This window comes from Myotis myotis, unplaced genomic scaffold, assembly GCF_014108235.1.
Source record: "Myotis myotis isolate mMyoMyo1 unplaced genomic scaffold, mMyoMyo1.p scaffold_m19_p_20, whole genome shotgun sequence".
Classification (NCBI taxonomy): Eukaryota; Metazoa; Chordata; class Mammalia; order Chiroptera; family Vespertilionidae; genus Myotis; species Myotis myotis.
This window is the reverse complement of record NW_023416325.1, coordinates 23045037-23072724: the sequence shown is the minus strand read 5'-3', so window position 1 is coordinate 23072724 and position 27688 is coordinate 23045037. Positions and strand designations below refer to the sequence as shown.

General features: G+C 49.8%; 2 protein-coding genes and 1 non-coding gene across 3 annotated transcripts in view; all 3 read right to left on the bottom strand.

The window, feature by feature from the left end:
- Positions 1 to 200: 200 nt before the first annotated feature.
- HSPA8 (heat shock protein family A (Hsp70) member 8) lies at positions 201 to 4948 on the bottom strand. Its single transcript, XM_036353574.1, has 9 exons — positions 4792 to 4948; positions 3785 to 3994; positions 3228 to 3433; positions 2839 to 2991; positions 2172 to 2727; positions 1747 to 1949; positions 1299 to 1497; positions 883 to 1115; positions 201 to 616 (listed from the first exon to the last, which is right to left on the bottom strand). Exons 2-9 carry the CDS (start codon positions 3987 to 3989, stop codon positions 431 to 433), a joined length of 1941 nt encoding a protein of 646 aa, XP_036209467.1. The 5' UTR covers positions 3990 to 3994; positions 4792 to 4948; the 3' UTR covers positions 201 to 430.
- On the bottom strand, positions 1582 to 1667 carry LOC118678658. The gene has a single exon (XR_004974955.1). It is a non-coding gene; the product is annotated as a small nucleolar RNA SNORD14 (small nucleolar RNA).
- A 5174-nt stretch (positions 4949 to 10122) lies between the features above and the next one.
- Positions 10123 to 27688, bottom strand: part of LOC118678261 (CXADR like membrane protein) — a 95377-nt gene continuing 77811 nt past the window's right edge. The window contains exons 4-8 of the mRNA XM_036353703.1: positions 13725 to 13926; positions 12753 to 12920; positions 12186 to 12308; positions 11516 to 11657; positions 10123 to 10948 (exon numbers count right to left, since the gene is read on the bottom strand). Coding sequence (XP_036209596.1) covers positions 10642 to 10948; positions 11516 to 11657; positions 12186 to 12308; positions 12753 to 12920; positions 13725 to 13926 — 942 coding nt within the window. The 3' untranslated portion in view covers positions 10123 to 10641. The remainder of the gene's footprint in view (positions 10949 to 11515; positions 11658 to 12185; positions 12309 to 12752; positions 12921 to 13724; positions 13927 to 27688) is intronic.

Here is a 27688-nt window from a genome sequence, read left to right as displayed (position 1 = left end):
GTTGATAGCACCATATACTAAATTATGAGCCCTAACTCAAAGTTCTCATTTCCTTTCATTTAAACCTTCCTTAAGAATTTACTGAACTTCAGTAATCTATACTTGACAACCCAGATACTGTGTGTAAATACTTAGGCCAGAGGGAAATCCCACCCTAGAAAGTGAGCGCTACCTTTATAAAACATGGAGTCAGGCAATTGTATGGTGCCAATTTTAAATAGTTTTATTTAAGACGCTGCATTTTCCACTTTACAATAGTTATAAAGTGCATTATATTTCCTTTCCCTGTGCACAGTCCGTATTCAAGTATCAAGAATGCCCCGTTATTTACTATACAGCTCAACTTTTAAAACTGCCATGGAATTTGCTACAAATTTGGGTCCTTCAGTATTTTGTGTGGAACAATGCTAGATCTATGCTCAAAGCTGGCTTAATCAACCTCTTTAATGGTGGGCCCAGAGGAGGCACCGCCAGATGGTGGAGCTCCGCCCCCAGGGAAGCCCCCAGGCATTCCTCCCAGCATGCCTCCTGCACTCTGGTACATCTTGGTAATGATGGGGTTGCAGACTTTTTCCAACTCTTTCTGCTGATGTTCAAATTCTTCCTTTTCTGCAGTCTGGGAAAAGGATAAAATATTTTACCATCAAAACTTAAGGAACCTTTATGGAACTAATGCAATCTGATAAGGCACTAGACACAGAAGCCTGCCATCACTATAAAGACTACTTATGAAGTCGTGGGCCACTCAGACATCCAAGGAAGGAAGTTGCCAACACAAGGGGAATTCTGGTGGAAACCGCGAATGTTTGGACCATTCATCATTGTGACCTCCAATGTCCTCAAGCTCTAGGCCCATCCACTCAATTTAAAAAAACTACATACCTGGTTCTTATCAAGCCAGTTGATGATTTCATTGCACTTGTCAAGAATCTTCTGTTTGTCCTCATCAGTGATCTTGCCTTGGAGTTTCTCATCTTCAACGGTTGCTTTCATGTTGAATGCATAGGACTCAAGTGAATTCTTGGAAGACACCTTGTCCCGCTGCTTCTCGTCTTCAGCTTTGTACTTCTCAGCTTCTTGGACCATGCGCTCAATGTCTTCCTTGCTCAGACGACCTGTGGCATTTAGACATGGCCTATGTTTGAAAACTGTAATCTACAATCCCCATCTCAGCTAAATGCCCCTCCCCCAGGGCAGAAGTATTTGGAACATGCAAACTTAAGACCCAAAGCATGTCCCTACTATTAAATTTTAAGTCCAGGTGGCATTGACACACTCAATATTGTGGTTTAACTTACCCTTGTCGTTAGTGATGGTAATCTTGTTCTCTTTTCCTGTGCTCTTATCCACAGCAGAGACATTGAGGATGCCATTGGCATCAATATCAAAAGTGACTTCAATCTGAGGAACACCACGAGGTGCAGGAGGTATGCCTGTGAGTTCAAACTTGCCAAGCAGGTTGTTATCCTTGGTCATGGCACGCTCACCTTCATAAACCTTGGTAGAAAATAGAAATTACTAGAAAACTACTGCAAATTTTTTATGCTATTCCAAGTATAACTTCAATTAGGGAAGACTGACCCGCTCAGACATCCAAGGAAGGAATTGGCCAACACAAGACTTCTGGTGGAAACTACGAATGGTTTTGGAATCCATCATCACAGCGGGCCAAGTCTCCCCTCCCACCCCAATCCCCGTTTTATATAGGACCTTCCAATACGTCAGGCCTGGTTGAGAGAAACTCACCTGGATGAGCACACCCGGCTGGTTGTCGGAGTAGGTGGTGAAGGTCTGCGTCTGCTTGGTGGGGATGGTGGTGTTGCGCTTGATCAGCACCGTCATGACGCCGCCAGCCGTCTCGATGCCGAGGGACAGAGGCGTGACGTCCAGCAGCAGCAGATCTTGGACATTTTCAGATTTGTCTCCGGAGAGAATGGCTGCCTGGACAGCTAGATTACGAAGTAGTTAGTTTTAAAAAGTGATACACAACTCCTTTTTTCATTAACAATTCTCTCAATCGCTCAGACATCCAAGGAAGTTAGGCTATCATTAGCTAAGCTTTTAGTGGAAACTACGAATGTTTAAGGATCATTCATCACAGCGAGTCAGTTTGAGCCTCTCCAAAGAGGCTACCATTAGAACTGTTCAAAGTAGGGTGGTCATTGGATTACCTGCACCATAAGCGACAGCCTCATCAGGGTTGATGCTCTTATTCAACTCTTTTCCATTGAAGAAGTCCTGCAGGAGTTTCTGAATCTTGGGGATACGAGTAGAGCCACCCACCAGGACAATATCATGGATCTGGGACTTGTCAAGCTTGGCATCCCGAAGGGCTTTCTCTACAGGGTCCAGGGTGCCACGGAAAAGGTCAGCATTCAATTCTTCAAATCGGGCACGGGTGATAGAGGTATAGAAGTCGATTCCTTCATAGAGTGAATCAATCTCAATACTGGCCTGGGTGCTGGAAGAGAGGGTACGCTTAGCACGTTCACAAGCAGTACGAAGGCGGCGGACAGCCCTCTTGTTCTCACTGATGTCCTTCTTATGCTTGCGTTTGAACTCTGCAATGAAATGGTTGACCATTCGGTTGTCGAAGTCTTCTCCACCTAAGTGGGTGTCCCCAGCTGTAGATTTGACCTCAAAGATTCCATCTTCAATTGTGAGGATTGACACATCGAAAGTGCCACCTCCCAAGTCAAAGATCAGCACGTTTCTTTCAGCTCCAACCTGCCATTAGAATGAAGATCGCTTGTTAAATTTATTTCAGATGCCAACTTTTTACTAAGGCTCATATTTAATCTTAAAGTAATGCAGACATGCAGCACAAATGGTACACACCTTTTTGTCTAAACCGTAAGCAATAGCAGCAGCAGTTGGCTCATTGATGATTCTAAGTACATTGAGACCAGCAATAGTTCCAGCATCTTTGGTGGCCTGACGCTGAGAGTCATTGAAGTAAGCAGGTACTGTGACAACAGCATTCGTAACAGTCTAATAGGAAAAAATAAAGAATATTGTAGTTCATACACACTGGTAGTCCTATGATCACCTACTCAGGCATGCACTCAAAATAGAGCAAATTACAGAAAACATTTTTGTGAACACAAATAGACCAGTTTCTGACAACTTGTCTATATATTCTTGGTCAGTCAAAACCCAAGTCATCCACCCACCAGAGAACCTAAGTATCTGGTGTTGCCATCCCCAGCTATGCCTTCCACACTCACCTTCCCAAGGTAGGCTTCTGCGATTTCCTTCATCTTTGTCAAAACCATGGATGACACCTCTTCTGGATAAAAGCTTTTTGTCTCTCCCTTGTATTCTACTTGGACCTTGGGCCTGCCAGCATCATTCACCACCATGAAAGGCCAATGCTTCATGTCAGACTGGACAACAGCATCGTCAAATCTACGTCCAATCAAGCGCTTGGCATCTGCACAAATATTAGAAATGCAAATCCGAATTATCAATTTCCTTATATTTTCCCAAACATCCTAGGCTCTCAATTACTCAAATACTGATGCCTAGCAACCCACGTTCATAGTAAATTATTTAAACTTTTGTATGGCCAGCAAATTTCATTAAGTTTTCCTGAGCTGCCCATACCTCAAAATTTTAGCCTAAGCAGTTATGGACTGCTGCTCATATCTATTTCATCTACACTTTTTAAATGATTCTTCCAATTCTTAGGGCTTTCCTGGTCCCACACTTATATTTAAACCTGAGTTCTGCACAATAGGTGCCTTAATTTACGCCACGACTTTATTTAATATTAGAGACTTACCAAAGACCGTGTTAGTAGGATTCATTGCTACTTGATTCTTTGCAGCATCACCGATCAATCGCTCAGTATCAGTAAAGGCAACATAACTCGGGGTGGTTCGGTTTCCCTGATCGTTGGCAATTATTTCCACTTTTCCATGCTGGAATACACCCACACAAGAGTAGGTGGTGCCAAGATCAATGCCAACTGCAGGTCCCTTAGACATGGTTGCTGGAAAAAAGTTTGAGCGCTTAGAAATGCTTATTTTGTTAAGTTGAAAGTCAGGCTATTATTAGGTGTGACCACTTTTAAATATTTTTATTGATTTGAGTTAGAATACAATCAATTTCGAGATCAGCTCGCCTCACAGAGGCTCCAGCCCACAACCGAGAGCATGTGGCCTGCCGGGATCGAATAGGTCGGGTGAGGCCGGCACAGTATGACCACTCAGTAGCGCTGCCGGCGATAACCTCACGGGCGGGTTAAAGCCACTGCAGCCCCCGGCTGAAGGGGAAACATGGGCCGGGAAGGTCTGCGCCATTGGCGACCACGTGGCCTCAAGCCCGATTGGGACCTTGGCACTGCCCCCCACCCCGACTGCTTCCCCACCACGCGGCGCCCACGCCCGCTGCACCGCCGGCGCAGAAAGTGCTCCCCGAGGCCCCCTCCCCCGCCTTGGACGCGCGCCAGTAATGGCTGCCAGAGAACCCGGGTGGACCTGCCTAACCAGGCGGCCGGGGAGCGGAGGGGCGGCTGTAAAGCGCTCCACTTCCGCGCCGAAGGAGGCCGCGGCCGCTCCCTTCCCTCTCCCGAGCGCGGGCTGGTCGTCGCATGCTTCCCGGACTGCGCGCCCCACGCCCGCTCCTCCGCCCGGGCCGCGCCCCACGCCCGCCAGGAGCGAACCTCCCCGGCCCGGTGAAGGCTCGCGCAGGCGGCCCGCGGGGGCCCTCAGAGCCCTCCCGGCCGCCGCCCGCCCGCCTCCTCTCTTCTCTGTCGAGCTCCCAGGGACCGAGCGGCCGCGGCCTTACCTGGTGTGCGCGCTCGGCTGGCACAGACCGATCCGAACTGGTGTCCCCGCGTTCAATGAGGCCGAGCTCCGCCGCCGCCCGGCCTCTTATACCCTCCCTCAGAACCTTCCAGAAGGGGCCCGCCCTGCTTGCTGCCCATCAAGGCTTCTCGACCAATGGGCGCGCGACCTCCCCTACGAGCCCCAATGAGCACGCTGGCTCCGCCCTGGGCCCCGCCCCTCCGCCCCGCCCCTCGATGACGCACTCGCCGCAGCGTTCTGGAACTTTCATTCCCGCCCCCGCGCTCCGAACGGCCCCGGGGAGAGGGCGGGGGAGGCGGGGAGGAGGCCAAGCCCGCGCGCGGGAGCCCAGCGTCACCGGGGAAGGGCGTCCGCCTCTGCGCGTGCGCCCCGGAACGCGGGCGGGAGGGGGGCGGGCGCACCCGGGGCCGCCCAATGGGAGAGGAGACGGAAGTGGGGCCAGGACAAGATGGCCGCGGGCGCCCCTCCCCCACGGGCTCCCCCTCCCCCACGGCCCGGGCCCCTCAGGCGCTCGAGCCCCCGACCCCCCGGGTTCCTCGGACCCCGATTCGCAGTGGCTGCTTCCGGGCGAGGGCCTGGCCCCAAGGCGCGGGCGGCGGTGCGGGCCCCTGGGCGCTGCTGGGGTGACTGCTCCGGGGCCACCCAGGTCTGCGGTTTGGGGAGCCGCCAGGCCGCCTGCGCCCTCGCTTCACGGCCGCACCGCAGGGGTGGAGGTGCCTCGGGTCGGGCCCGCCCAGGCCGGGTCCGGGTGGGGACCCCGCACCCCGCCGCCCGCCCCACCTCCGCCGGGAGCGCACTCGGCGCTGGGCCCGCCCTCCGCCCAGGCCCGGGGTGGACGGGCCTCCGAGCGAGGCGGCCGCTCCCGCGTTGGCGGCTCCCGCACCGGCCGCCCCGGGCGCTGGGTCACGGCCTCCGGGCGGCGGCCCGGTCTCCTCTCTGCCTCGGGCCGAGCGCGGCCGCACCGCGGAGGCGCGGACACCCCGCCCCCGGTTCAGTGCGCGCGGTGCTCTGAGCAGACGCCGCTCCCGCTCGGTCAGTCCCCGAGGCCCGTGTTCCCTGGGGTTAGGGGGCCCGGGGGAGGGGAGCCGCCACAGGCAGCCCGGGCCGCGGCCTCGGGGCTCGGTGGCTCCGGGGTGGGGGGGCTGTGCGGCTCCTCCGCCTCCTGGGGCCTGAGGCTGCCCCCCTCCCCCGGCTCGTTCAGCACCGGCTCCGCTCGCCCCCCTCCCAGCCCCGGCGCTGACCCCGCCCTGCCTGCGGCCCAGCCGCCCAGCCGGTGGGTGGACTGGGCCCGACCCGCGGTCGGATGTGCCGCCGATCGCGGCGCTCCGCGAGGTCAGGCCGTGGGCCGAGTCCTGGTGAAACGGAACGATCGAGTTTACAGCTAAAGTTCGGGTGTGATGAGCGGCCGGCCCCTACAGTGAAGCGGCGGGGGCGGCGCGGGGCTCGGGGGGAGCACCCGCCCTCCAGGCCTGGCCCCTGCCGAGCGCGGCCCGGGGCTGCGCCGTCGCCCCATTCCATGCCGCGGAGCCCCGGTTCACCGGGGTCCGGTGCTTGCTCTCCTGTGGGTGCGTCACCTGCACTTGCTTAGCAAACACTGTTATTCTGATAAAGTCCCTAAGGGGGGTCTAGCGTGGACCCGCCATCGCGGGGTGTCTCCAGGACTGCCCAGCGCCGCGCCTTGGGGGAGACACGTGGTTGGTGTATTTGTGACCGAAGTCAACAAAGAGCAGATGTATTCAGTCCGAGTTCTGTCCTTCCGTTGGCAGAAAGCTAATAAGCCAATTCCCCGGGCAGGTTATATGAGCTTCAGCCTCTCCTACCTCATCCCCTTTACTTACTTATGTTTTCACTGCAGACACAGATCCGTCTGTAATAAATACTTGTTTTTTGATCACAGTCCCGATTACAAGGCAACTGAGAAGTTAAGATGGAAGTATAAACGGCTTAACAGAAATGAGGCAAAATGAGTGTGTTTTTGCACCAGCAATTCTGAAACTGTTTTTATACAGTCTAATAACAAAGGCATCAACTTCATTGTTTTTCAGTTTTAAGTTCAGTTTATATATTTTATTGAAATGGTTATTCTCTAAACATTCACATCATTCTGTCTGTATCTTCCGGACATTTCTTTCTTCCAACGTTTAGTGATTGTATCCTGTGTTTGTTTGTTTCGTATTCAAGCATCAAACTTATCTGACTTGCAAAATTAATGGAATGTGGTTTGAAAACAGTAACGGTTCAAACTTTATCTTAAGCCTGGAGCCTGTCATATCTGAACTCAAAAGCTTGACTCAAAGAGGAAGGTCGCCACCATTACTAAGACCTCATCACCTTCTTTCTCAGAATCTCCAAGCCCTAGAATTTCTCAGATTTTAGGTAGTTATCAGTTTTGTGACTTGTTTTGTAGATTTCCAGTGTGAGTTGATTTCCAAAAGAATCTGGATTATTCAACTGGTATTTTAATCTTCTGATAACTACATGTTTAAATAACCTAAACGCCTTTTCACGCAAAGGGGACTAAATCCTACTTTCCAAGGCGTGGCCCTAGGCCAGGGGTGGGCAAACTTTCTGACTCGAGGGCCACAATGGTTCTTAAACTGGACCGGAGGGCCGGAACAAAAGCATGGATGGAGTGTTTGTGTGAACTAATATAAATTCAAAGTAAACATCATTACATAAAAGGGTACGGTCTTTTTTTTTTTTTAGTTTTATTCATTTCAAACTGGCCAGATCCGGCCCGCGGGCCGTAGTTTGCCCACGGCTGCCGTAGGTTCAAGGTAGGAAGTAATGATCAGAGCAGAATTGCTAGGGATGCAGTGTCCTGGGCCCTTGTGTGGCTCAGGTTCTCCGGGACAGAGAATTCTCAACATGACCCAGCAGAAATGACAAGCTGCTGGGCACCACTACAAGAAGAATGAGAAAGTAAAGTGAGGGACTTTTTATCTTACAATGAGGCCGTGTTAGTACAAGAAACATTCCAAATTTGCTAGCCCTTTGAAGTTAAACTAACATTACATTCTTCTTTTTTTTTTTAAATATATTTTATTGATTTTTTACAGAGAAGCAAGGAGAGGGATAGAGAGTTAGAAACATCGATGAGAGAGAAATATCGATATGCTGCCTCCTGCACACCCCCTACTGGGGATGTGCCTGCAACCAAGGTACATGCCCTTGGCGGGAATCGAACCTGGGACCCTTCAGTCCGTAGGCCGACGCTCTATCCACTGAGCCAAACCGGTTTTGGCTAACATTACATTCTTTATACTACTTCCTCAATGTCTCTTATTTCTCAACTTTAAAGAGTAAGAAAACACAGATGAGAACTTTCACCCAAGGTAAGCCCCTATTTTTGTGTGTGTTAATCCTCATATGAGGACATTTTTTTCTGTTGATTTTTAGAGAGAGTAGGAGGGCAGGATGGGGAGAGAGAAATGTCGATGTGTCACATTGGTGGCCATGCCTGGGGCTGGTGATCAAACCTGAGACCCTTTGGTGTGCAGGCCAATGCTCTAACCACTGACAAACCCCCTTTTTTAATTAATTAATTAATTTATTTATTTATTTATTTTTCAATCCTTACCAGAGGATATTTTTCCATTGATGTTTAGAGAATGGAAAGGAAGGAGGAGGGGGAGAGAAACATCCATGTGAGAGACATTGATTGGGTGCCTCCTGCATGCCGCTCCAACCAGGGTTGGGGATTGAACTTTTGTTACTGAGGCATGTGCCCTTGACCAGGAACTGAACCCTCGACCCTTAGATCCATGGGCTGATGCTCTGAGTGACTGGCCAAGGCCAAACCTCTATTTCTTTTTTTTTTTTTAATATATTTTTATTGATTTCAGGAAGGAAGGGAGAGGGGGAGAGAGATAGAAGCATCAATGATGAGAGAGAATCACTGATCGGCTGCCTCCTGCACACCCCACAATGGGGATCAGGCCCACAACCTGGGCCTGTGCCCTGACCGGGAATTGAACCGTGACCTCCTGGCTCATAGGTCAATGCTCAACCACTGAGCCATGCCGGCTGGGCTAAACCCCTATTTCTTTAAAGGGCTTTAGAAGAAATGCATTTGCACAATGTGAAGACACTGTTGTAAGAATTAAACGTAGAAATGAAAAACCAGAGAAATGGGGCCCAGTTCCAGAGCAGCCTTCTCCCTTTCAGTATCTGACTTAGAAGCAATGCTTCACCACCATCTTCAGCGTTGCTTTTTCTTTTCTATAGCCTCTGCTGCCCTTTCAACAATAAATCTTTTGCTTTGATCTGTTGACATTTGCACTAGGGTCCTCGAAGGGCTATTTCAGGTTTCGAATTCTTGCATAGGATGAATTTGAGTAGGATAGTCAAAACTATTAAAAGGGCAAGTTATTTTACTGGAGGCTGCTGTTTGGTTTTGTTGTTTGTTTTTAATTTTTCAGACCTTTCTTCTCCCATGGATCAGCTCTTCTGAGAGCTATCCTGGTGATCCATTTTTGCTTATTCTTGCCAAGATGCCAACTGAGTGTTAACAGGCATTAACCCCACCTCTCCTGCTGCTCACTAGAGAGCCTTACCATCTCTTCCTCAAATTGACTCCATTTCCTTGTAGCCCAGAGCTAGACTTACAGACTCAGCTGGTAAAACACTGAACTTCGCTCTGTCCCAACTTCTCAGGCAGGAATGACTTTGACATACCTGCAGTGCCAGTAGGAAACGATGGCAATCCCTGATCTTTCTGATAACCTAAGGCCTAGAATCGTCAGAAGTCCCAGGTTCACATCTTAAGAGGAAACAAATAGAGAAGGCTCTGACTTTGGTGCAGTGCTGAACTTCCTTATGCCATTCTGTGGCATCAGAAAAAGTGACCTAATCTCCCTGTCTAACCCAGTCAGTCTGGAAATGCTGGTTTTGTGTGTTCTCAGAAAGACTATAATGGTACATCATGGTCTTTCAGCATCTCTAAGAGGTCTCTTTCCCTGTAAGACTTCTTTCTAAGGACCTTGTGAAATGACACAGTGAATGCTTTCTTGCTCTAGAGCGATCCAGCAGGGCAGTATGGAGACATCTGATTTGAGGGAAAACCCACAATTGTTCAGCATACAGTTCTGATATTTGTCAGTGACCCTCTGAACAGCAAGATGAAAGGTTTCTCATAGTCCCTTGTCACACATTTTGGACTCTTTTTTTAGTGCTCTAATGGTCCAATGCGAGTAGAAGAAAATTAGTGCTGGATAGAGTAGGAGAAACTCAATTCATCTCCATCTCCCATTATTTCAGTTCCTCTTGAAATTCATATCCAAACCTTATGGTAAATGAGATCAAGACAGAATAGAAGAGACATTTCCTGTTTGGAGTTTCTCAGAAGCGGCAATCCCAGTCCCTGGTGCAGAAAGGTGTAGTATAAGGCTGTGGGTTCTGCTTGACTCTGGATAATCACATAATTCAGTAGGTTTGCAGAAAGGCAGAAAAAATGTATGAACAACACCTCACTTCTTGACAATCGTGAACTGAAGTACTGATACAAAACATCTCAGGCGAGAAGTTTCGCATGGGTTCCCTCCCCCTTTCTCAGCCTTTCTCACCACAGTCTGGTCCACAGATGCCCGGATCTAGACCCGCTCCCCCCACTCCTGTCCGAAGCCTTGCCGGACGCGGTCAGCTGACACCCCTCCCCTTGTTCGGTGTCATTTACGGAGAATGCGCACTGAACCTGCTCCATGCCGCCTCCCCGCTAGAGTGACCTCTCCTCTGAATCGAGGGGCCTGTGTGGCTGGTGGCTGAGCTAGTGACTAGAAAAGTCCTAAGATCCTGACTCCCGGGAAAGCCTGGGCGTCAGAGTCCCGGGGATTTAGACAGTTTGGAGGGGCCGGCTCCGGCTGGGGATCCTGCTGGCCGTGCTCTCTGCTTTGGCCAGGGGAGCAGGGTGCACTCTCTTCGGTTCACAGCCTCTGGCCTCTGGCCCCACTAGTCTGTAGGTGCGGGGGGCCAGCCCCGGCGGGGGCGGGGGCGCGGCCTCCGGGGACAGTGTCCGCTGGCTGCGGGGGGCGCTGTTGGCGGTGGAGCGCGTGCAGGAGGAACCGGAGCGCGAGCTCTGAGAGCCAGAAGACGACGAGCCAGGCTTCACCAGGCGGGCTTTCGGGGCCTCGGCGTCCTCTCTGAAGAGAAAACACAGCAGAGGGGAGATGTAACACTGGAAAGACTGGGATCTTTCCCCTGCGGTTCTTCCTTGTCAAGTTTCTCAATAAAGTCCTCACGCTGCAGACCTCAGGTAACACCCCCGAAGGCAGCCACGTAGGGAACAGGGACTGCCCGCTTTCTGAGGCTCAAAGCGTGGCTTAGGCACATGCACCTCCCTTGGTAGCTCAGAGATGAGCTCTCGCTCTGGGAGAAGATGCTCTGGCCATTGACATGGTCTAGAAGACTACGCGCCCCTTGAGCTGGGGCTTGCCTATGGAAACCCTTTGTGGCCCGTGGGTGTGCCCGCTCTAAGCGGAAGGGATCAGAAGTGATGGGGAGTTGATCGCTTGCATCTCTGGAGGAGAGACAGTTTCCCTAAAGTCAAGGCAAGCCAGACCTTCTGTCCGAGGCTGGCCCTCCTTGCCTACCAGAACAACCCTCACACAGACGCCTGGGTGAGAGAAAATGGCCACTGCGTTGCTGGTCGCTGTGGAACTGGCCCCAGGAAGGAGGCCCGTGGGAGAGGAGATGTGGGAGGGACTCACCGGATTTCATTAGGTCTCTCTTCTTCCTCGTATCTCTTTTTGTCTTTCCTTCGGACTAGCAGCCACACCAAGAGGAGGATCAACAGGACCCCGGCCACCATGCCTGTCACTGCTCCCGCCACCATGCCGATGCTCTGCACATCTGTTTTCTCAGAAACAAAAGTGGAAACGAAATGAAACAAACTAGGAGATGCATGAACTTAAAAGACCTAAGCCCTGGACAGGATGCGTATGCCCAGAGCGTTATCTTCCTGAGTCCCCACTTACCCCGGTGTCTGACTCCCCCGCTTGATGTTGAAGGGCAGTAGGATATGCCACCCCAAAATATGCCTCTCCAACTTTAAGATTATTTTAAGCTGATCATTTCTGAGAAACTGCAGACACAGGAAAAGCTCTAAAAACGGAAGTTACCCTTTTGTAAGGGAAGTTTATAAAGGAAATCTCCACTTGGTCCCCACCCAGATATAATACATTTCTTTAGAAAGCTGACACATGATTGTAAAGAAAGAGCTCACACAACTGCCGAATGGTCCTTGCAACTACTGGGCTGATTTGGGTGACAGCCATGTTCTCCTGGAAATAACGGTTACTCTTACTCATGATCAAACCTGTTCCACATGTGGACATGTTTGAAGCACAGTGCGGGGAAGCAGCACCTGCGGATACCTACACTGCACCGTGACTCGCACCACGCAGCTCTCCTTCCCGGCCTCGTTGCCCGCTGTGCACTGGTAGAGTCCCGAGGAGGCCGCCGTGACGTTCTGCAGCAGCACGCGGCCCGGGTTGCTGTGGTCTACGCAAGCAGAAAGGACGCGATTCCCTCAGTGCAGGCTCTGCATTTCGTGTTGATTTTATTACATCATCTACCCAAGATTCCCTAGTCCCGTTTGGGAAGGATGACATAGATGATAGAATAGATCCCATTTGGGGACATGGGAAGAAAGGTGAACATTCTTTTAAATGATAGCAAATCCTCAAAAGTTACAAAGGGCTGTGAACATTTAAGGGAGACTAACCAAGATAGATAGAGTGGATTTATTTGGTACATTTCTTTCTAATGTTTTTTACACTTTATAATCCATTTGAGAACAGAAAAGACAGTCCCAGTTTATGGGTGAAAATGGAAGGTCAGAGATGCAGGGGTGTAGTTGAGGTTGCATGGTGATTGCTGTCCAGTTTGGAATTCACGGACAGTTCCGTCCTGTTGTCTCAATAGACCGGCGGGAAGATGACTTACCGATCCTGGATTTGGGAGGCAGACGCTCCTCCTCCCCCTCCTTCTCCCGGACTCGCTGCCAGTGATACACGATGGGCTCAGTGCCAGAGGACGACGCGCACTGCAAGGCCAGGTCCCTGCCTTCTCTCGGCTCCCCTTCCAGCTCACACTTGGGCTTTGATGGTCTCACTGGCCAAAAAGAAAGAGGAAAAAAAGTACTGATTCAAAGATCCCCAAACAGTAGACTCAATGGAAGAACTATATCCTGTTGAGTTTCCCCGGCCATCCTGATGGTTCACTTGGAGTGGGGATTCAAAGCCGTTACCTAGCTTCCTAGCCCTGTGTTACATCACCTCCAGAAATACACTGCTCTGTCCCTTGTACACTCACACCTACTCCAGCTGCTTCCAATGGTGGAATTTTCAGAGGCAGCCTCAAAAACTACATCATTCTCATAGAAGAAACATATTTAATTGGAAATTTTAGGAAAGCTGAGTATGGTTTTACTAATATTGAGACAAGGATAGGAGTTCATTAATTTGGCAGATATTACGTAGTACTTACCTTCTGCTGTTAAAAACAAACAAACAAATGAATTTAAATCATCGGAGAGATTTAAGTTAAATATAAGGATATCATTCAAATATTAGAGGATATTTAATTTTTTTAAGGGCTACCATAGAAAGTTGTGATTATTTTTTCTTCTTTCATTACCGTTAAAATACAGAACATACTTCTTCCCAGCGAACTGGAGTAGGTGAATCTGAATGTAGACTCCAAAGTACCGAACATCTCATTAGGTGAACACACAACACAATACACAGGTGATGTATTATTGTATAGAATTGTACACCTGGAACCCATATATTTTATTAACCAATGTCACCCCAATAAGTTCAATCTAAAAAAGAGTGCTGAACAGGACGTTGTAGTACCACGATGGCTGTGGCTGTCCCTTGCCCAGGTAGGCGCTTAGCTGGCACTCTACCTTACCTAGGACTTTTAAGACGACGTGGCTCCACACGTAGTGGCCCGAATTCTTCACCTTGCACGTGTACAGGCCCTCATCTCGGGGCTTCAGAGACTCGATCTGCAGGGAAGCATCTCCTGCCAGGAAATTGGAAGCAAAGGCCACTCGGCCCTTCTGTTCCTCAGTCAGGTTATCGTAGACATGATGGCCGGAGTAAGTGATGACCTGCGGGACAGACCGAGGCGTGTCAGGCAGGGGCTCAGCCTTCCTCCCTGCTGAAGGCAAGGTGAGGATGGGAACACTCCCAATGGAACAAAGCAGTCAAGCCTGGGGCTGGCTCTAAGGACCCAAGAGACCTCTGTTCTAAAGAAAGTTCAAAATACAGTGTTTGTCTAGGCCTTGCTTTTCCTTTTAAGAAGAATAACACCTCATATTTGTGTAGCATTTTAATTATAAAGTCGTAATGATTAAATGCTGAGAACCACTCCATTTTATAGGGAAGAAATTTTAAATCTGAGTTAATCATTACAGCCTCATCAAGGAAAGAAGGAAATGCACAGTGAGTACACATAATGGCATTAGAATCGAATCTGAGAATTGCAAGAACAGGATAAGGAAGGGGAGCAAGACTTACTTTCCCCCTTTTGAACTTTTTGCAGACACCCCTTTTATTTTTTGATTGATTTTATTTATTTTTTAAAATATATTTTTATTGATTGTTAAAGAGAAAGGGAGAGGGATAGATAGAAACATAGGTGAAAGAGAAACATCATTGATCGGCTGCCTCCTACACTCCTCCCCCACTAGGGGTTGAGCCTACCACCCAGACGTGTGCCCTGATGGGGGATTTGAACTGGTGACCTCTTGGTTCATGGGTCAGTGCTCAACCACTGAGCCATACCGGCCAGGCTATTGATTGATTTTAGAGAGAGGAAGGGAGAGAGAAACATTCACGTGAGAGAGAGAAACATCAATCACCTGCTTCCTGCACACACCCTGACTGGGGATGGAACCCCAAACCTGGGTGCATACCCCCCTTTTGTTGTTGTTGTTGTTGTTAATCCTCACCTGAGGAGATTTTTCCCATTGCTTTTCAGAGAGCAGAAGGGGATGGTGGTGTAGAGAAAGAAACATCTGACCCGTGATGGGGAGCGAACCTGCAACCCAGGTACATGCCCTTGTCCGGGAAACAAATCTGGGACCCTTTAGTGCGTGGGCTGATGCTCTAACAATTTAGTTACACTGGCCAGGGCATCACCCCCACTTTTAAAGGGAACTTTCCTCCTTTTTAAAAAAATATATTTAAAATTTTTTATTTATGTATTTTGAGAGAGAGAAAGAAAGCAACATCGATTAGTTGTTCCAGTCATTTATGCATTCATTGGTTGATTCTTGTGTGAGCCCTGACGGGGGACCCAACCCACAACCTTGACATATCAGGACTATGATCTAACCAACTGAGCTATCTGGCCAGGACTTGCATACCCTTTACTCAAAGTACACTACACTCCTTGTGCGTGCCAGGTGCCTTTACAGCTAGTTTAAAAATACTTTTTAATTGGTTTCAGAGAGGAAGGGAGAGGGAGAGAGAGAAACATCAATGATGAGAGAGAATCACTGATCAGCTGCCTCCTGCACGCCCCACACTGGGGATGGAGCCCGAAACCCAGGCACGTGCCCTGACCGGGAGTCGAACCTTCACTTCCTGATTCACAAGTGGACACTCAACCACTGAACAACCGCCTGGGCTACATCTAGTTTATTTCTCACCCAATTTTTCCCAGTAATCATTGTCCCCATTTCACAGACAGGTGCAGAGCCTGGTGTGAACACATCTCTCTAAAGCCGTCTGTACAGTCTGTGGCACTTTATAATGGAAGCCCTGGTGAACTAATACAGGGCAAAATGAATTTCTGTTCAATGCAACTTCATCACTTTAGAGGACTGCATTTTACTTTATTTTTTATTTTTTGCATTTTACTTTAATAATTAAAAATTTAACAATCCAAAAATAAATAAATAAATAAAGCCATCTAGCCTGGCTGGTTTGCTCAGTGGTTAGAGTGTCAGCCTTTGGACTGAAGGGTCCTGAGTTCGGTTCTGGTCAAGGACACATACCTTTGTTGCAGGTTCCATCCCTGGCCCTGGTCAGGGCACGTAGGGGAGGCAACCAATCCATGTGTCTCTCACATCTGCATATGTCCCTCTCACATCAATGTTTCTCTTTCTGCCTCCCTCCCCGGTTCCACTTTCTCTCTAAAAAAAAAACAATGGAAAAAATAGCTGTGAAGATTAACAAAAATAAATAAATAAAGCCATCTAGCTCATTGTTCTGGTATACCAGTTACCTCTCCCCTTCCTTTCCCACATGTATTCGTTTCACTACTCATTAACGGCTCTTTCAGAAAGCTTGGAAATGAAGGAGGAAAAGTAAAACAACAAAAAAATCAATTTGTTTCATTTTTACAAAAGTTTAGAGTCCAGTTGAAGCGGTTAGAGAGGTAAGGAGTAGAAGTTAATGGTTAAAATTCAGGTCTGTATTGAACGTGAACTATAACCGACCCAAAAAAATCAGGGAGTAATGGTGATGGAAGCAGACTTGACTTTGGGTGTTGAACACACAAAACAATGTATAGATGATGTATTCTACAATTGTATACTTAAAACTTATAATAACCTTAGTAACCAATGTCACCCCAATAAGTTCAATAAAATTTAAAACAAAATTCAGACCTGACTGCGGCTTCACTGTCTGGCTTTGTTTTATCCCACGGGGATTAGTAAACTAGGCGGGGAGATGGTGTCCTTTCCTTCCACGAAGGAAAACCCCTATTCTGTAAAACTACTGTTTGGAATTCTCTGCTATTCTTTGGACGGCCTCTTATTCTGGAAAAAATAACTTTGCTTTCTAGCCTGCTTGAATAATGGGGGCGATAAACTTAGCCGCCTGGCCTTGTAGGCCAGAGGCTAGATACACCCAATGCCATGCCAGGTGCATTTTTTAATTGATAGAACTGTGTAGTTTTCAAGGCCGCCGCCAGCAAGCACACAAAGGGCTGGCTCTTCCATAAAAAGGGAAGTTCTGCTTGTAGCTTTGCTTAGAACTTGGATTAATTTCCCTGAGCCCGCCGCGGTGAATAAAGTAACTCCAAACTCTCAGAGCGCTGTTTGGTTCTTGTCTGGTTTTTCTGTCACAGCACAAGCCTCAGCCACGGCATTGTTTTCCCAGGCGGGGAAACCAGCGTTAGATTTCCCCAAAGAAAAAATGATCTTGATTTTTACTGAATCGTCGCCCGGCCTCATCACCACCTTTGCTCCTGAACCCTTTCCTGTTCTCTGGGTCCTGTCCCTCAGGAGCACCACGCGGACCCCCCACCCGGACTTCAGACGCTGCCCTCCTGCCCTCCAGCCTGAGCAGCCCAGTCTCAGACCCGTCATTCCATCTCAGACACTTAGGGAAGGAGCGTCCCATCCGGCCCCGAAGAGGCTGTTCCGCGAACCCTCTCCCTGCCTCTGGGTGGTTTCTGAGCCGCAGGAGTCAGGAGGGACGCGCAAACAGAAGAAATGAGTAACTGGAACTGTCAGAGGGACTGTCCCAGGAGAGCGGCGGCATCCGGTCCGGCTCTGGGATGGTGGCTGAGAGGCGGGGAGGACGGGTGGAGGGGTCCAGAGGCACAGAAGGCGCCACCAAAGGGCGCATTTCTGGCTGCAGATGTTTCATTTAGTTTCTTTTTCCCCCTCCCCCTCCCCTAACCCCTCCCCTCCTCCTCCTCCTCCTCTCTAGCTGCTAGTCTTTCATTTTCCACTCGGGGCAAGGCACGCGGTTACCGGGTGTCAGGAAGCTTTGCGGGTCTTTCTCAACTTCCTCTCTGGTGTTTGCAGTTTTGAATCCAGTGAAAGAACCCACTGCTTCCGCGTGTGCAGGCCGCTGGGGTGGGAGGGGGGAGGGGAGGGAGAGGGGGAGGGGCAGGGGAAGGAACAGGGGAAGGGGTGGTGTGGAGGGGAGAGGGGTGGCGGGGCGGGGGAGGGGGTGGAGGGTCGGGGAGGGGAGGCTGGAGGTGCAGGGGAGGGTCAGGAGGAGGAGCAGAGGGTGGGAGAGGGGAGGGGCTGGTGAGGAGGGGGGAGGGGAGGGGCCAGGGAGGGCTCACCGGAGTCCGAGTCCCTGTCTGGGGCTGGTGTGGCCCCTGGGGAAAGCCGGGCGTTGGTATTGGGGGTGGCCGCGGGCTGCTCCCCGGGCCGGTCCCAGGTGACCTGCTGTTGGAGGCCGGGGCGTGGTCAGGGGGACCCCGCGTGCTCTGGGGACTCCAACACACTAGCCAGGAACGCGAGTGACCCCGGGCGGGCCTCGGGGAGCCGGGGTGGGGTGGGGGCGGCCCCCCCAGGGCACCCGCACTTCCTCAGGCGCGGTCACTGGAAGTGGGACCCGGGGGCAGGGGTGGGGGCCGCGGGCTGTGTGTGGGGCGGGGAGGGGAAGGGGGAGGGCTGCCGAGCGCAGACCCCGCGGCGCCCCCGCGCGGTCACGGGTGGCGAGACCGGGCGCGGGGCCAAAAGCCCGTTTCCAGGGGAGACCGCGTGGGGCTGGGGAGGGGGCTGCCTTTCTTTGTGTTTTTTTTTTTGGTTTGTTTTTTGGCTGCAGCTGTCTGACATTGTCTCACTTCTCCTAGAGCCCGTGACCCTCATCACGTGGTCCCAGCACTCAGGGCCTGGCTGTCCGAAGCTGCAGCCACCCAGCACTGACCCACCCAGCACTGACCCACCCAGCCCTGACCCCCACCCAGCCCTGACCCCCCCCAGCCCTGACCCCCACCCAGCCCTGACCCCCACCCAGCACTGACCCACCCAGCCCTGACCCCCACCCAGCACTAACCCACCCAGCCCTGACCCCCACCCCGCACTAACCCACCCAGCCCTGACCCCCACCCAGCCCTGACCCCCCCAGCCCTGACCCCCACCCAGCACTGACCCACCCAGCCCTGACCCCCACCCAGCACTGACACCCACCGAGTACTGACCCACCCAGCACTGACCCCCACCCAGCACTGATTCCCACCCAGCACTGACCCCCACCCAGCCCTGACCCCCCCAGCCCTGACCCACCCAGCCCTGACCCACCCAGCACTGACCCCCACCCAGCACTGACCCACCCAGCACTGACCCACCCAGCACTGACCCCCACCCAGCCCTGACCCACCCAGCACTGACCCACCCAGCACTGACCCCCACTCAGCACTGACCCACCCAGCACTGACCCCCACCCAGCACTGACCCCCACCCAGCACTGACCCACCCAGCCCTGACCCACCCAGCACTGACCCCCACCCAGCACTGACCCCCACCCAGCCCTGATCCCCACCCAGCACTGACCCACCCAGCACTGACCCCCACCCCCCCTGACCCACACCCAGCCCTGACCCACCCAGCACTGACAGCAGCTCCCCGCTGGAAGCTCTTCATCTCCCAGAGTTTGCCCTCACGCCTCTAAAAAAGGGGCTGCTTTTTCTGCACCTTCTGTTTCTTTTTTTTTTTTTTTGGCTTCTTTATTTTTTTTTTTTAAATTAAATCTTTATTGTTCAGATTATTACATTTGTTCCTCTTTTTTTTCCCCCCATAACTCCCCTCCTCCCAGTTCCCGCCCCACCCTCCGCCCTCACTCCCCACCCACTGTCCTCATCCATAGGTGCACGATTTTTGTCCAGTCTCTTCCCGCATCTCCCACACCCCTTTCCCCCCCAGGAATAGTCAGTCCATTCCCTTTCTATGTCCCTGATTCTATTATAATCAACAGTTCATTCTGTTCATCAGATTATTTATTCACTTGATTCTTAGGTTCACTTGTTGATAGATGCATATTTGTTGTTCATAATTTGTATCTTTACCTTTTTCTTCCTCTTCCTCTTCTTAAAGGATACCTTTCAGCATTTCATATAATACTGGTTTGGTGGTGATGAACTCCTTTAGCTTTTCCTTATCTGTGAAGCTTTTTATCTGACCTTCAATTCTGAATGATAGCTTTGCTGGATAAAGTAATCTTGGTTGTAGGTTCTTGGTATTCATCACTTTGAATATTTCTTGCCACTCCCTTCTGGCCTGCAAAGTTTCTGTTGCGAAATCAGCTGACAGACGTATGGGTATTCCCTTGTAGGTAACTGAGTTTCTTTCTCTTGCTGTTTTTAAGATTCTCTCTTTATCTTTTGCTCTTGGCATTTTAATTATGATGTGTCTTGGTGTGGTCCTCTTTGGATTCCTTTTGTTTGGGGTTCTCCGCGCTTCTTGGACCTGTAAGTCCATTTCTTTCACCAGGTGGGGGAAGTTTTCTGTCATTATTTCTTCAAATAGGTTTTCAATATCTTGCTCTCTCTCATCTTCTGGCACCCCTATAATTCTGATGTTGGTACGCTTGAAGCTGTCCCAGAGGCTCCTTACACTATGCTCGCATTTTTGGATTCTTTTTTCATTTTGCTTTTCCGGTTGGGTGTTTTTTGCTTCCTCGCATTTCAAATCATTGACTTGATTCTTGCGCTCCTCTGGTCTGCTGTCAGGGGTCTGTATAATATTCGTTATTTCAGTCCGTGTATGCTTAATTTCTAGTTGGTTCCCCAATATAAGATCGAGGGTCTTATTAGTTTTCTTGTAGATCTCATTAAGTTTATCAGCGGCTTCTAAACAGTTCTTGAGAGACCTTAAAAGTGTGGTTCTGAACTCTATATCTTCCATTGACAATTTTGTCCTGTTTCTTTGTCTCCGCATTTTGTTATGCTTCCTTGGTGCACCCCCTAGTGGTCTTTGTTCGCAGTCTTATAGTTAAATCTTGATTGTTGTAGCTAATTCCAGGGAGGGTTTGACCTCCAGGCCAAGTGGCTATGAGAATCAGCTGTGTCAGCAGTGAGAGAACTTCTGTCCTCTAGGGAGGTGCTAATCTAGCCTTTGCCTGAGGCTATCCGGCAAATGCCTGTGTGCGGGGCTTGGGCGGGGCGGGGCGCACAGGATCAACAGGGTGGGCCAGAGAGAGCAGTTATGGCGGCTCTCAGTCCTGTCCCCAGGGGCTCTGCCCCTCTGAGTCCCAGCACCCTATGCAAAGCTCGGAGAGAAAGCTACACTCGCTCTGACCGAAGCCAGACAGTCCCGCTTCTCCCGTTTGAGTCTGGGTCGCTAAAGACTCGCCCGTATCTGGAGCTCAGAGTCTGCGACTCCCTCCCGATTGAAAACGCCAACCGCGCCCTCCGCCGCCAGCCCGCTCCACACACTCCGCACCTCAGAATTTGACTTCAGCACTGCGCCTCCTCTGAGTGTCCGTATGCGTTTCTCTTTCCTCCTAGTTGTAGGACTTCCACTCAGCTGGCGTTCCTGTGGTTCTGGGTGATGTCCCTTCCGTTTTTTGGTTTCACTTTTGAAGTAGTTGTTCAAAGCAGCAAACTCCGGCGTTAACCTATGCCGCCATCTTGGTTCTCTCCCTGGACTTACTACATTTGAGATATTGGTTAGATATCCAAACAGATATCTACGATGTTCAGGGGTGAGACCTGTGCTGGAAATATGCTTCTGGGAGCAAGCATGTGGGCAGCATTTAAAGCCAGGAGACCCAATAAAATGGCGGAGGGCATGAAATAGAGGCCAGGAAGACAGAGGGGAAAGTGAGGGCGTCCAACCCAGGACAGCGAGACAGAGGGGAACTGTGGGCGGGAAAGGGGCTCTGTGGAAAGTGACCCGCAGGGTGAGCTGATCTTAATTCCTAGCTAGGCAGGTCATGGTGGGGAGTCTCGCCCCAGGCATAGAACTTGGTAGTAAAAGGTTTTTTGGGTTTTTTTTTAAATATATATTTTATTGATTTTTTTACAGAGAGGAAGGGAGAGGGATAGTTAGAAACATTGATGAGAGAGAAACATGGATCAGCCGCCTCCTGCACATCCCCCACTAGGGATGTGCCCGCAACCGAGGTACATGCCCTTGACGGGAATCGAAGCCGGGACCCCCGAGTCCGCAGGCCAATGCTCTATCCACTGAGCCAAATCAGTCAGGGCTGTAGTAAAAGGTTTACTTTGCAGTAAGCAAGGCCTGGCGGTTGCTTCTGTGCATCTAGGTTAACACACCTTTGAAATAAGCAAAACCGCCCTCTAGAGAGCAGTCATCTGAACCATCCCGTAATCTGACCCCGCCTTGCTTCTCCCACCTTCCTGTAATCTTCCTTCCTCCCTTCTTTTCTTTTCCAATGAGAGAACGTTTATTTAGAAAGTCACAGAGGTAGAGGAAATAGCTCAGGAAGCAAGTTACAGAGGCTAAAGAGGGCCTTGGAACTTTGGAGAAAGAAGGTAAAGAAAGGGGTGGGGGGGACCGGAAAGGCAGCGGAGGGAGGGCGCCACGCCCCCTTTAATTTCAAACACAAAAAAACCCCAAACTGTTATTCTCTGAAGCATTATCTCAGTCTGTTGAGATCTTGCTTCCAGATAAAATAAAATAAAATAAAATAAAATAAAAATTTTATCCTTTATTGATTTTCAGAGAGAGGGGAAGGGAGAGGGAGAGAGAGAAACACCAGTGAGAGAAACATGATCGATCCGCTGCCTCCTGCACACCCCCCACCAGGGATGGAGCCCACATAGAACTTCGTGGTAAAAGGTTTATCTTTGCCTAAAGCGAGCCCTGCCCATGGTTTCTGTGTGCTCTGACCAAGAGTCCAGCAACCTCTTGATTCAGGGGTTGATCTCCACCGCTGAGCCACACTGGCCGGGCTCAGATAAATTTTTATTAAAATTCTCTGCAGGTTTGGACGTTCTTGCATGGACAGGACTCAGAGAGACGTACCACCAACCCCAGAGTCAAATAAAGGACTGTCGTCTGGGATCTGTAGTTGAACGTTCAAGCCCAGCCTCTGTTCAGGCTTCCAGCCTTACCTCCAAGGGCAGCCCCTTCCTACTGCTCTCCGCCCAGAGCCTGGGCCTGGCAGAAACTTGAAACCACAGGGGAGGGAGGAGGAAGAGGGAGGAGGACGGAAGGGTGGGGGCGGGGACCAGCCTTCCAGAGACCTAATTCCCCTCCTCTCAGATCAACAGAGAGTCTCTCCCTCACCCCCACCTGAAAATTCGCCCGCAGGGCTCCCCAGTGCACCGGGCTGCCCCTGAGCGTGGTCTGTGCTGGGCTACTTTGAAAGGTACGGGAAGTGGACAGTGTCAGCCCAGGGTCCAGTGTGGACCCCCAGACAGACTTGCCTCCAGCATGTGCGTTCTTTTCCATGGAAGCTGCCAGTTGTCGGGGAGGGCGGGAAAAGGAAGGGGAGTGGCTGTAGGAACCCCGGGTTCAGATCCTGGCTCTGAAATCAGATGGGGCGAGGGCCTCCGCCTTTTAAAGCCTAAAAGGGTTAGATCACACGTCTTTTTTTTTTTTTTTTTTGAATGGATTAAAGCCAACTTCTGCTCATATGTTATAAGAAAATTAGTAGTATAATCATTCATATATATGTATATATTTTTATTTTTGATTTCAGAGAGGAAGAGAGAGGGGGAGATAGAAACATCAGTGATGAGAGAATCATTGATCAGCTGCTTCCTGCACGTCCCCTACTGGGTGGGGATTGAGCCCACAACCTGGGCATGTGCCCTTGACCGGAATCGAATCTGGGACCATTAAGTCCACAGGCTGATGCTCTATTCACTGAGCAAACCGGCTAGGGCAGTATAATAATTCTTATCCTACCGACTTCACAGGATGAAATCTGAAAGGGCCTTGTTCCTTCGCCCAGTGTCAGGGGCCAGGCACAGTGCTTGGCTCTGGGTTTAGGAATGTGAATTACCAGTAGACATAGAAACAACAATCTATACACTCAGTCAGGACTTTTTTCTCTAACCAACATGGGTGTGATATTCATTTGGGGCTAGGCACTGTTCTAAATACTTCACAAATATTAACTCCTTACATTCAAGAAGGAAAAGAAGGTGCAGGATCCAGTGAAAAGTTAAAGACAAGACTCAGGAGATTCAGGAAGTGAGTCTCTCCAATAAATGGCTTCAATTAAAGGCCATTCCTTTGTTTAATAAATATCTGTAGAGTGCCTTCATCTTAATCTGAAACTGGGCCCCGGAGTTCAATCCTGCGAAAGTGGGGCAGGATGGGGGGCGGCGGCTTCAGGATTCACTAATTAAAGACTGTGTAGCCCAGTGAGACTGGGCGTGCCCGGGAGAGGTACTGGGCCAGGGACAGGTTTCTATTCTATTTTTATCCCTTAACACGCAACCAAGCTGGTGGGCGAGGCTGTGGCCAGCACCATATCGGAGTCATTTCTTAGGGCCTTAGCCAGGGTCCCAGCCTCCTCCCATCGGGCGCTTGTTTAAAATGTGCGCAGGGCATTCTTGGCCCCACGCCTTTACGCCTTTTGCACTCCGCAGGACGGTAAGTTTCTTGTGTGTGTGTGTGGGGGGGGGGGGCGAGCGGTGGGGGGGGGGGGGGGGTTGGAGGAAGAGGCCATAGAAATGCCAAACCGGTGGGACAATGGGGAGAGGATGAAACACATCAGCCACAGGAGAAACTGGAAGCTTTGCTTTCTCTCCTAGACTGAGCGTGGGGACTGGTGTTTGAAGGTAGAATAAGTGAGCTCGGACCACTTGGAACTTAACGCTATTTCTCTCTTTCTCATGTCCCTGCACCTTGTGGGTGAGCACTCACTCAAAGGAAGTCAGTCTGTGCTTCCCATAAAAAATGAGAGATGCTGAATGTAGAGTGAGTGAGGAATTCCTAGGAACTTTGAGGTTTTGTGGGCTGTGGGAGGGTGGTGGCCCTTTTCGGTCTGGGAGATCTCTTTTTATTAATTCTGAGATTTGGACTAACATCAGGAAATACCTTTGTCTACATTGGACGTTAGAGAGCCTTAGTAGGTGTGGACTCTAGCTGCTTTACTTATTTATTTACTTATTAAATATAATTTAAAATATATTTTTATTGACTTCAGAGAGGAAGCGAGAGAAAGACAGAAACATCAATGATGAGAGAGAATCATTGATCGGCTGCTTCCTGCACGCCCTCCACTGGGGATCGAGCCCATAACCTGGGCATGATCCCTGACCGGGAATTGAACCCTGACCTGGTTCATAGTTGACGCTCAACCACTGAGCCACGCCAGCTGAGCTTTATTTACTTATTTTTTATAAGAGAAAGTTTACTTAGAAAGTTACTGGCCTGGCCGCTGTGGTTCAGTTGGTTGAGTGGTGTCTGGTGCACTGAAAGGTCGAGGGATGGGTTCCGGTCAGGGCACACACCCAGGTTTCAGGTTCAGTCCAGGTCAAGGGTGCATACAGGAGGCAACCCGATGGATGTTTCTCTCTCCCTCTCTCCCTTCCTCGCTCTCTAAAATCAAAAACGCATTAAAAGAAAAAAAGAATGTTACAGAGGCTAAAAAGGGCCTTGGAGCTCAGGAGAGAGGAAGGTAAAGGTACTGCGCCTGGGAGGAGGAGAGGGAGGGTGAGGATGGGGGGAAGGTGTGGGTGCCCCGGGAGGGGGAGTGCCCTCCCACTGCAGCTGCTTTAGGCATCAGAGGGGAGCGCAGTTGGTTGAGTATCACATCCCCATACAGCAATGCTGTGGGTCGCTCCCTGGTCAGGGCACATACAAGAGTCAACCAATGAACGTATCAATAAGTGGAACAAGTTAATGTTCTAACTCTAACATTTCTTCTTCTCTAACAATCAATCAATAATTTTTTAAAAATATTTTTTAATTGATTTCAGAGAGGAAGGGAGAGATAGAAACATCAATGATGAGAGAGAATCTTGGATCGACTGCCTCCTGCATGCCCCTCAATAGGGATAGGTCGAGCCCGCAACCCGGGCATGTGCCCTGACCGGTAATCGAACCATGACCTCCTGGTTCATAGATTGACGCTCAACACCGGCCGGCTGGGCAATAGTTTTTTAAAAATTATATTACAGTAGGAGCTTTCAAAATTTTTGAAGAGACTCACATTAAGAAATACATTTTTCAGGGAGTGGGGGCGGGATAAAAGGGGTCACTGGGGAAAAGGAGGGGCATATGTAATACTTTCAACAATAGAGATGAAAAAAATGTTTCCTCCATGGACCAGCGCACTCATAGCACACTCATATGTAACTGAGACGTACGCTTCATGGAATAGTGCATGTGCCACACCCTCCGAGATTTTCTAGTCCACGTTAAAGCAAAACACCTGTCGCTTAGGAGCCACTACAGCAGTGGTTCTCAACCTTCTGGCCCTTAAATACAGTTCCTCATGTTGTGACCCAACCATAAAATTATTTTCTTTCTTTCTTTCTTTTTTTCGTTCTTTATCTTTTTTTATTTATTTTTTTATTTTAGTAAATCTTTATTGTTCAGATTATTACATTTGTTCCTCTTTTTTCCCCCCCCCATAGCTCCCCGCCACCCAGTTCCTACCCCACCCTTTGCCCTTACCCCCCCACTGTCTTCATCCCTAGGTGCACAATTTTTGTCCAGTCTCTTCCCGCATCTCCCACACCCTTTTCCCCACCAAGAATAGTGAGTCCATTCCCTTTCTATGTCCCTGATTCTATTACAATCACCAGTTCATTCTGTTCATCAGATTATTTATTCACTTGATTCTTACATTCACTTGTTGATAGATGCATATTTGTTGTTCATAATTAGTATCTTTACCTTTTTCTTCTTCTTCCTCTTCTTAAAGGATACCTTTCAGCATTTCATATAATCCTGGTTTGGTGGTGATGAACTCCTTTAGCTTTTCCTTATCTGTGAAGCTCTTTATCTGACCTTCAATTCTGAATGATAGCTTTGCTGGATAAAGTAATCTTGGTTGTAGGTTCTTGGTATTCATCACTTTGAATATTTCTTGCCACTCCCTTCTGGCCTGCAAAGTTTCTGTTGCGAAATCAGCTGACAGTCGTATGGGTATTCCCTTGTAGGTAACTGAGTTTCTTTCTCTTGCTGCTTTTAAGATTCTCTCTTTGTCTTTTGCTCTTGGCATTTTAATTATGATGTGTCTTGGTGTGGTCCTCTTTGGATTCCTTTTGTTTGGGGTTCTCTGTGCTTCCTGGACTTGTAAGTCTATTTCTTTCACCAGGTAGGGGAAGTTTTCTGTCATTATTTCTTCAAATAGGTTTTCAATATCTTGGTCTCTCTCATCTTCTGGCACCCCTATAATTCTGATGTTGGTACGCTTGAAGCTGTCCCAGAGGCTCCTTACACTATCTTCGTATTTTCGGATTCTTTTTTCATTTTGCTTTTCTGGTTGGGTGTTTTTTGCTTCTTTGCATTTCAAATCTTTGCCTTGATTCTTGCGCTCCTCTGGTCTGCTGTTGGGAGTCTGTATAATATTTGTTATTTCAGTCTGTGTATGCTTAATTTCTTGTTGGTTCTTTATCATAACATCGAGGGTCTCATTAGATTTCTTGAGGATCTCAGTAACTTTATGGGCGGCTTCTAGACAGTTCTTGAGAGACCTTAAAAGTGTGGTTCTGAACTCAATATCCTCCATTGACAGTTTTGTCCTGTTTCTTTGTCTCCGCATTTATTATGCTTTCTTGGTGCACCCCCTAGTGGTCTTTGTGCACAGTCTTGTTGTAGTTAAGCCTTGATTGTTGTAGTTAATACTAGGGGGATTTGACCTCCAGGCCAACTGGCTGTGAGAATCAGCTGTGTCTGCAGTGGGAAAACTTCTGTCCTCTAGGGAGGTGCTAATCTAGCCTTTGACTGAGGCTATCCGGCAAATGGCTCTGCACAGGGCTTGGGCGGGGCGGGTTGCACGGGATCAAACAGGGCGGGTGGAGGGAGCAGTTATGGCTGCTCTCAGTCCCGTCCCGAGTCTTTTCCTCTCAGAGTCCCAGCAACTGCTGCAAACCTCGGAGAGAAAGCTGCCCTTGCGTTCTGACCGATGCCAGACAGTCCCGCTTCTCCCGTTTGAGTCTGGGTCCCTAGAGACTCGCCCAGAACTGAAGCTCAGAATCTGAGACTCCCTCCCAATTGAAAACGACAACCACGCCCTCAGCTACCA

Bases quoted from the DNA above. Each gene is read 5' to 3' on its own strand.
- HSPA8 (XM_036353574.1), bottom strand. From the start codon at position 3,989: ATGTCTAAGGGACCTGCAGTTGGCATTGATCTTGGCACCACCTACTCT. The intron at 1,498-1,746 runs GTGAGTTTCTCT...TTTTCTACCAAG, and splicing joins AGCCGGGTGTGCTCATCCAG to GTTTATGAAGGTGAGCGTGC. The intron at 617-882 runs GTATGTAGTTTT...TCCTTTTCCCAG, and splicing joins ACTGGCTTGATAAGAACCAG to ACTGCAGAAAAGGAAGAATT.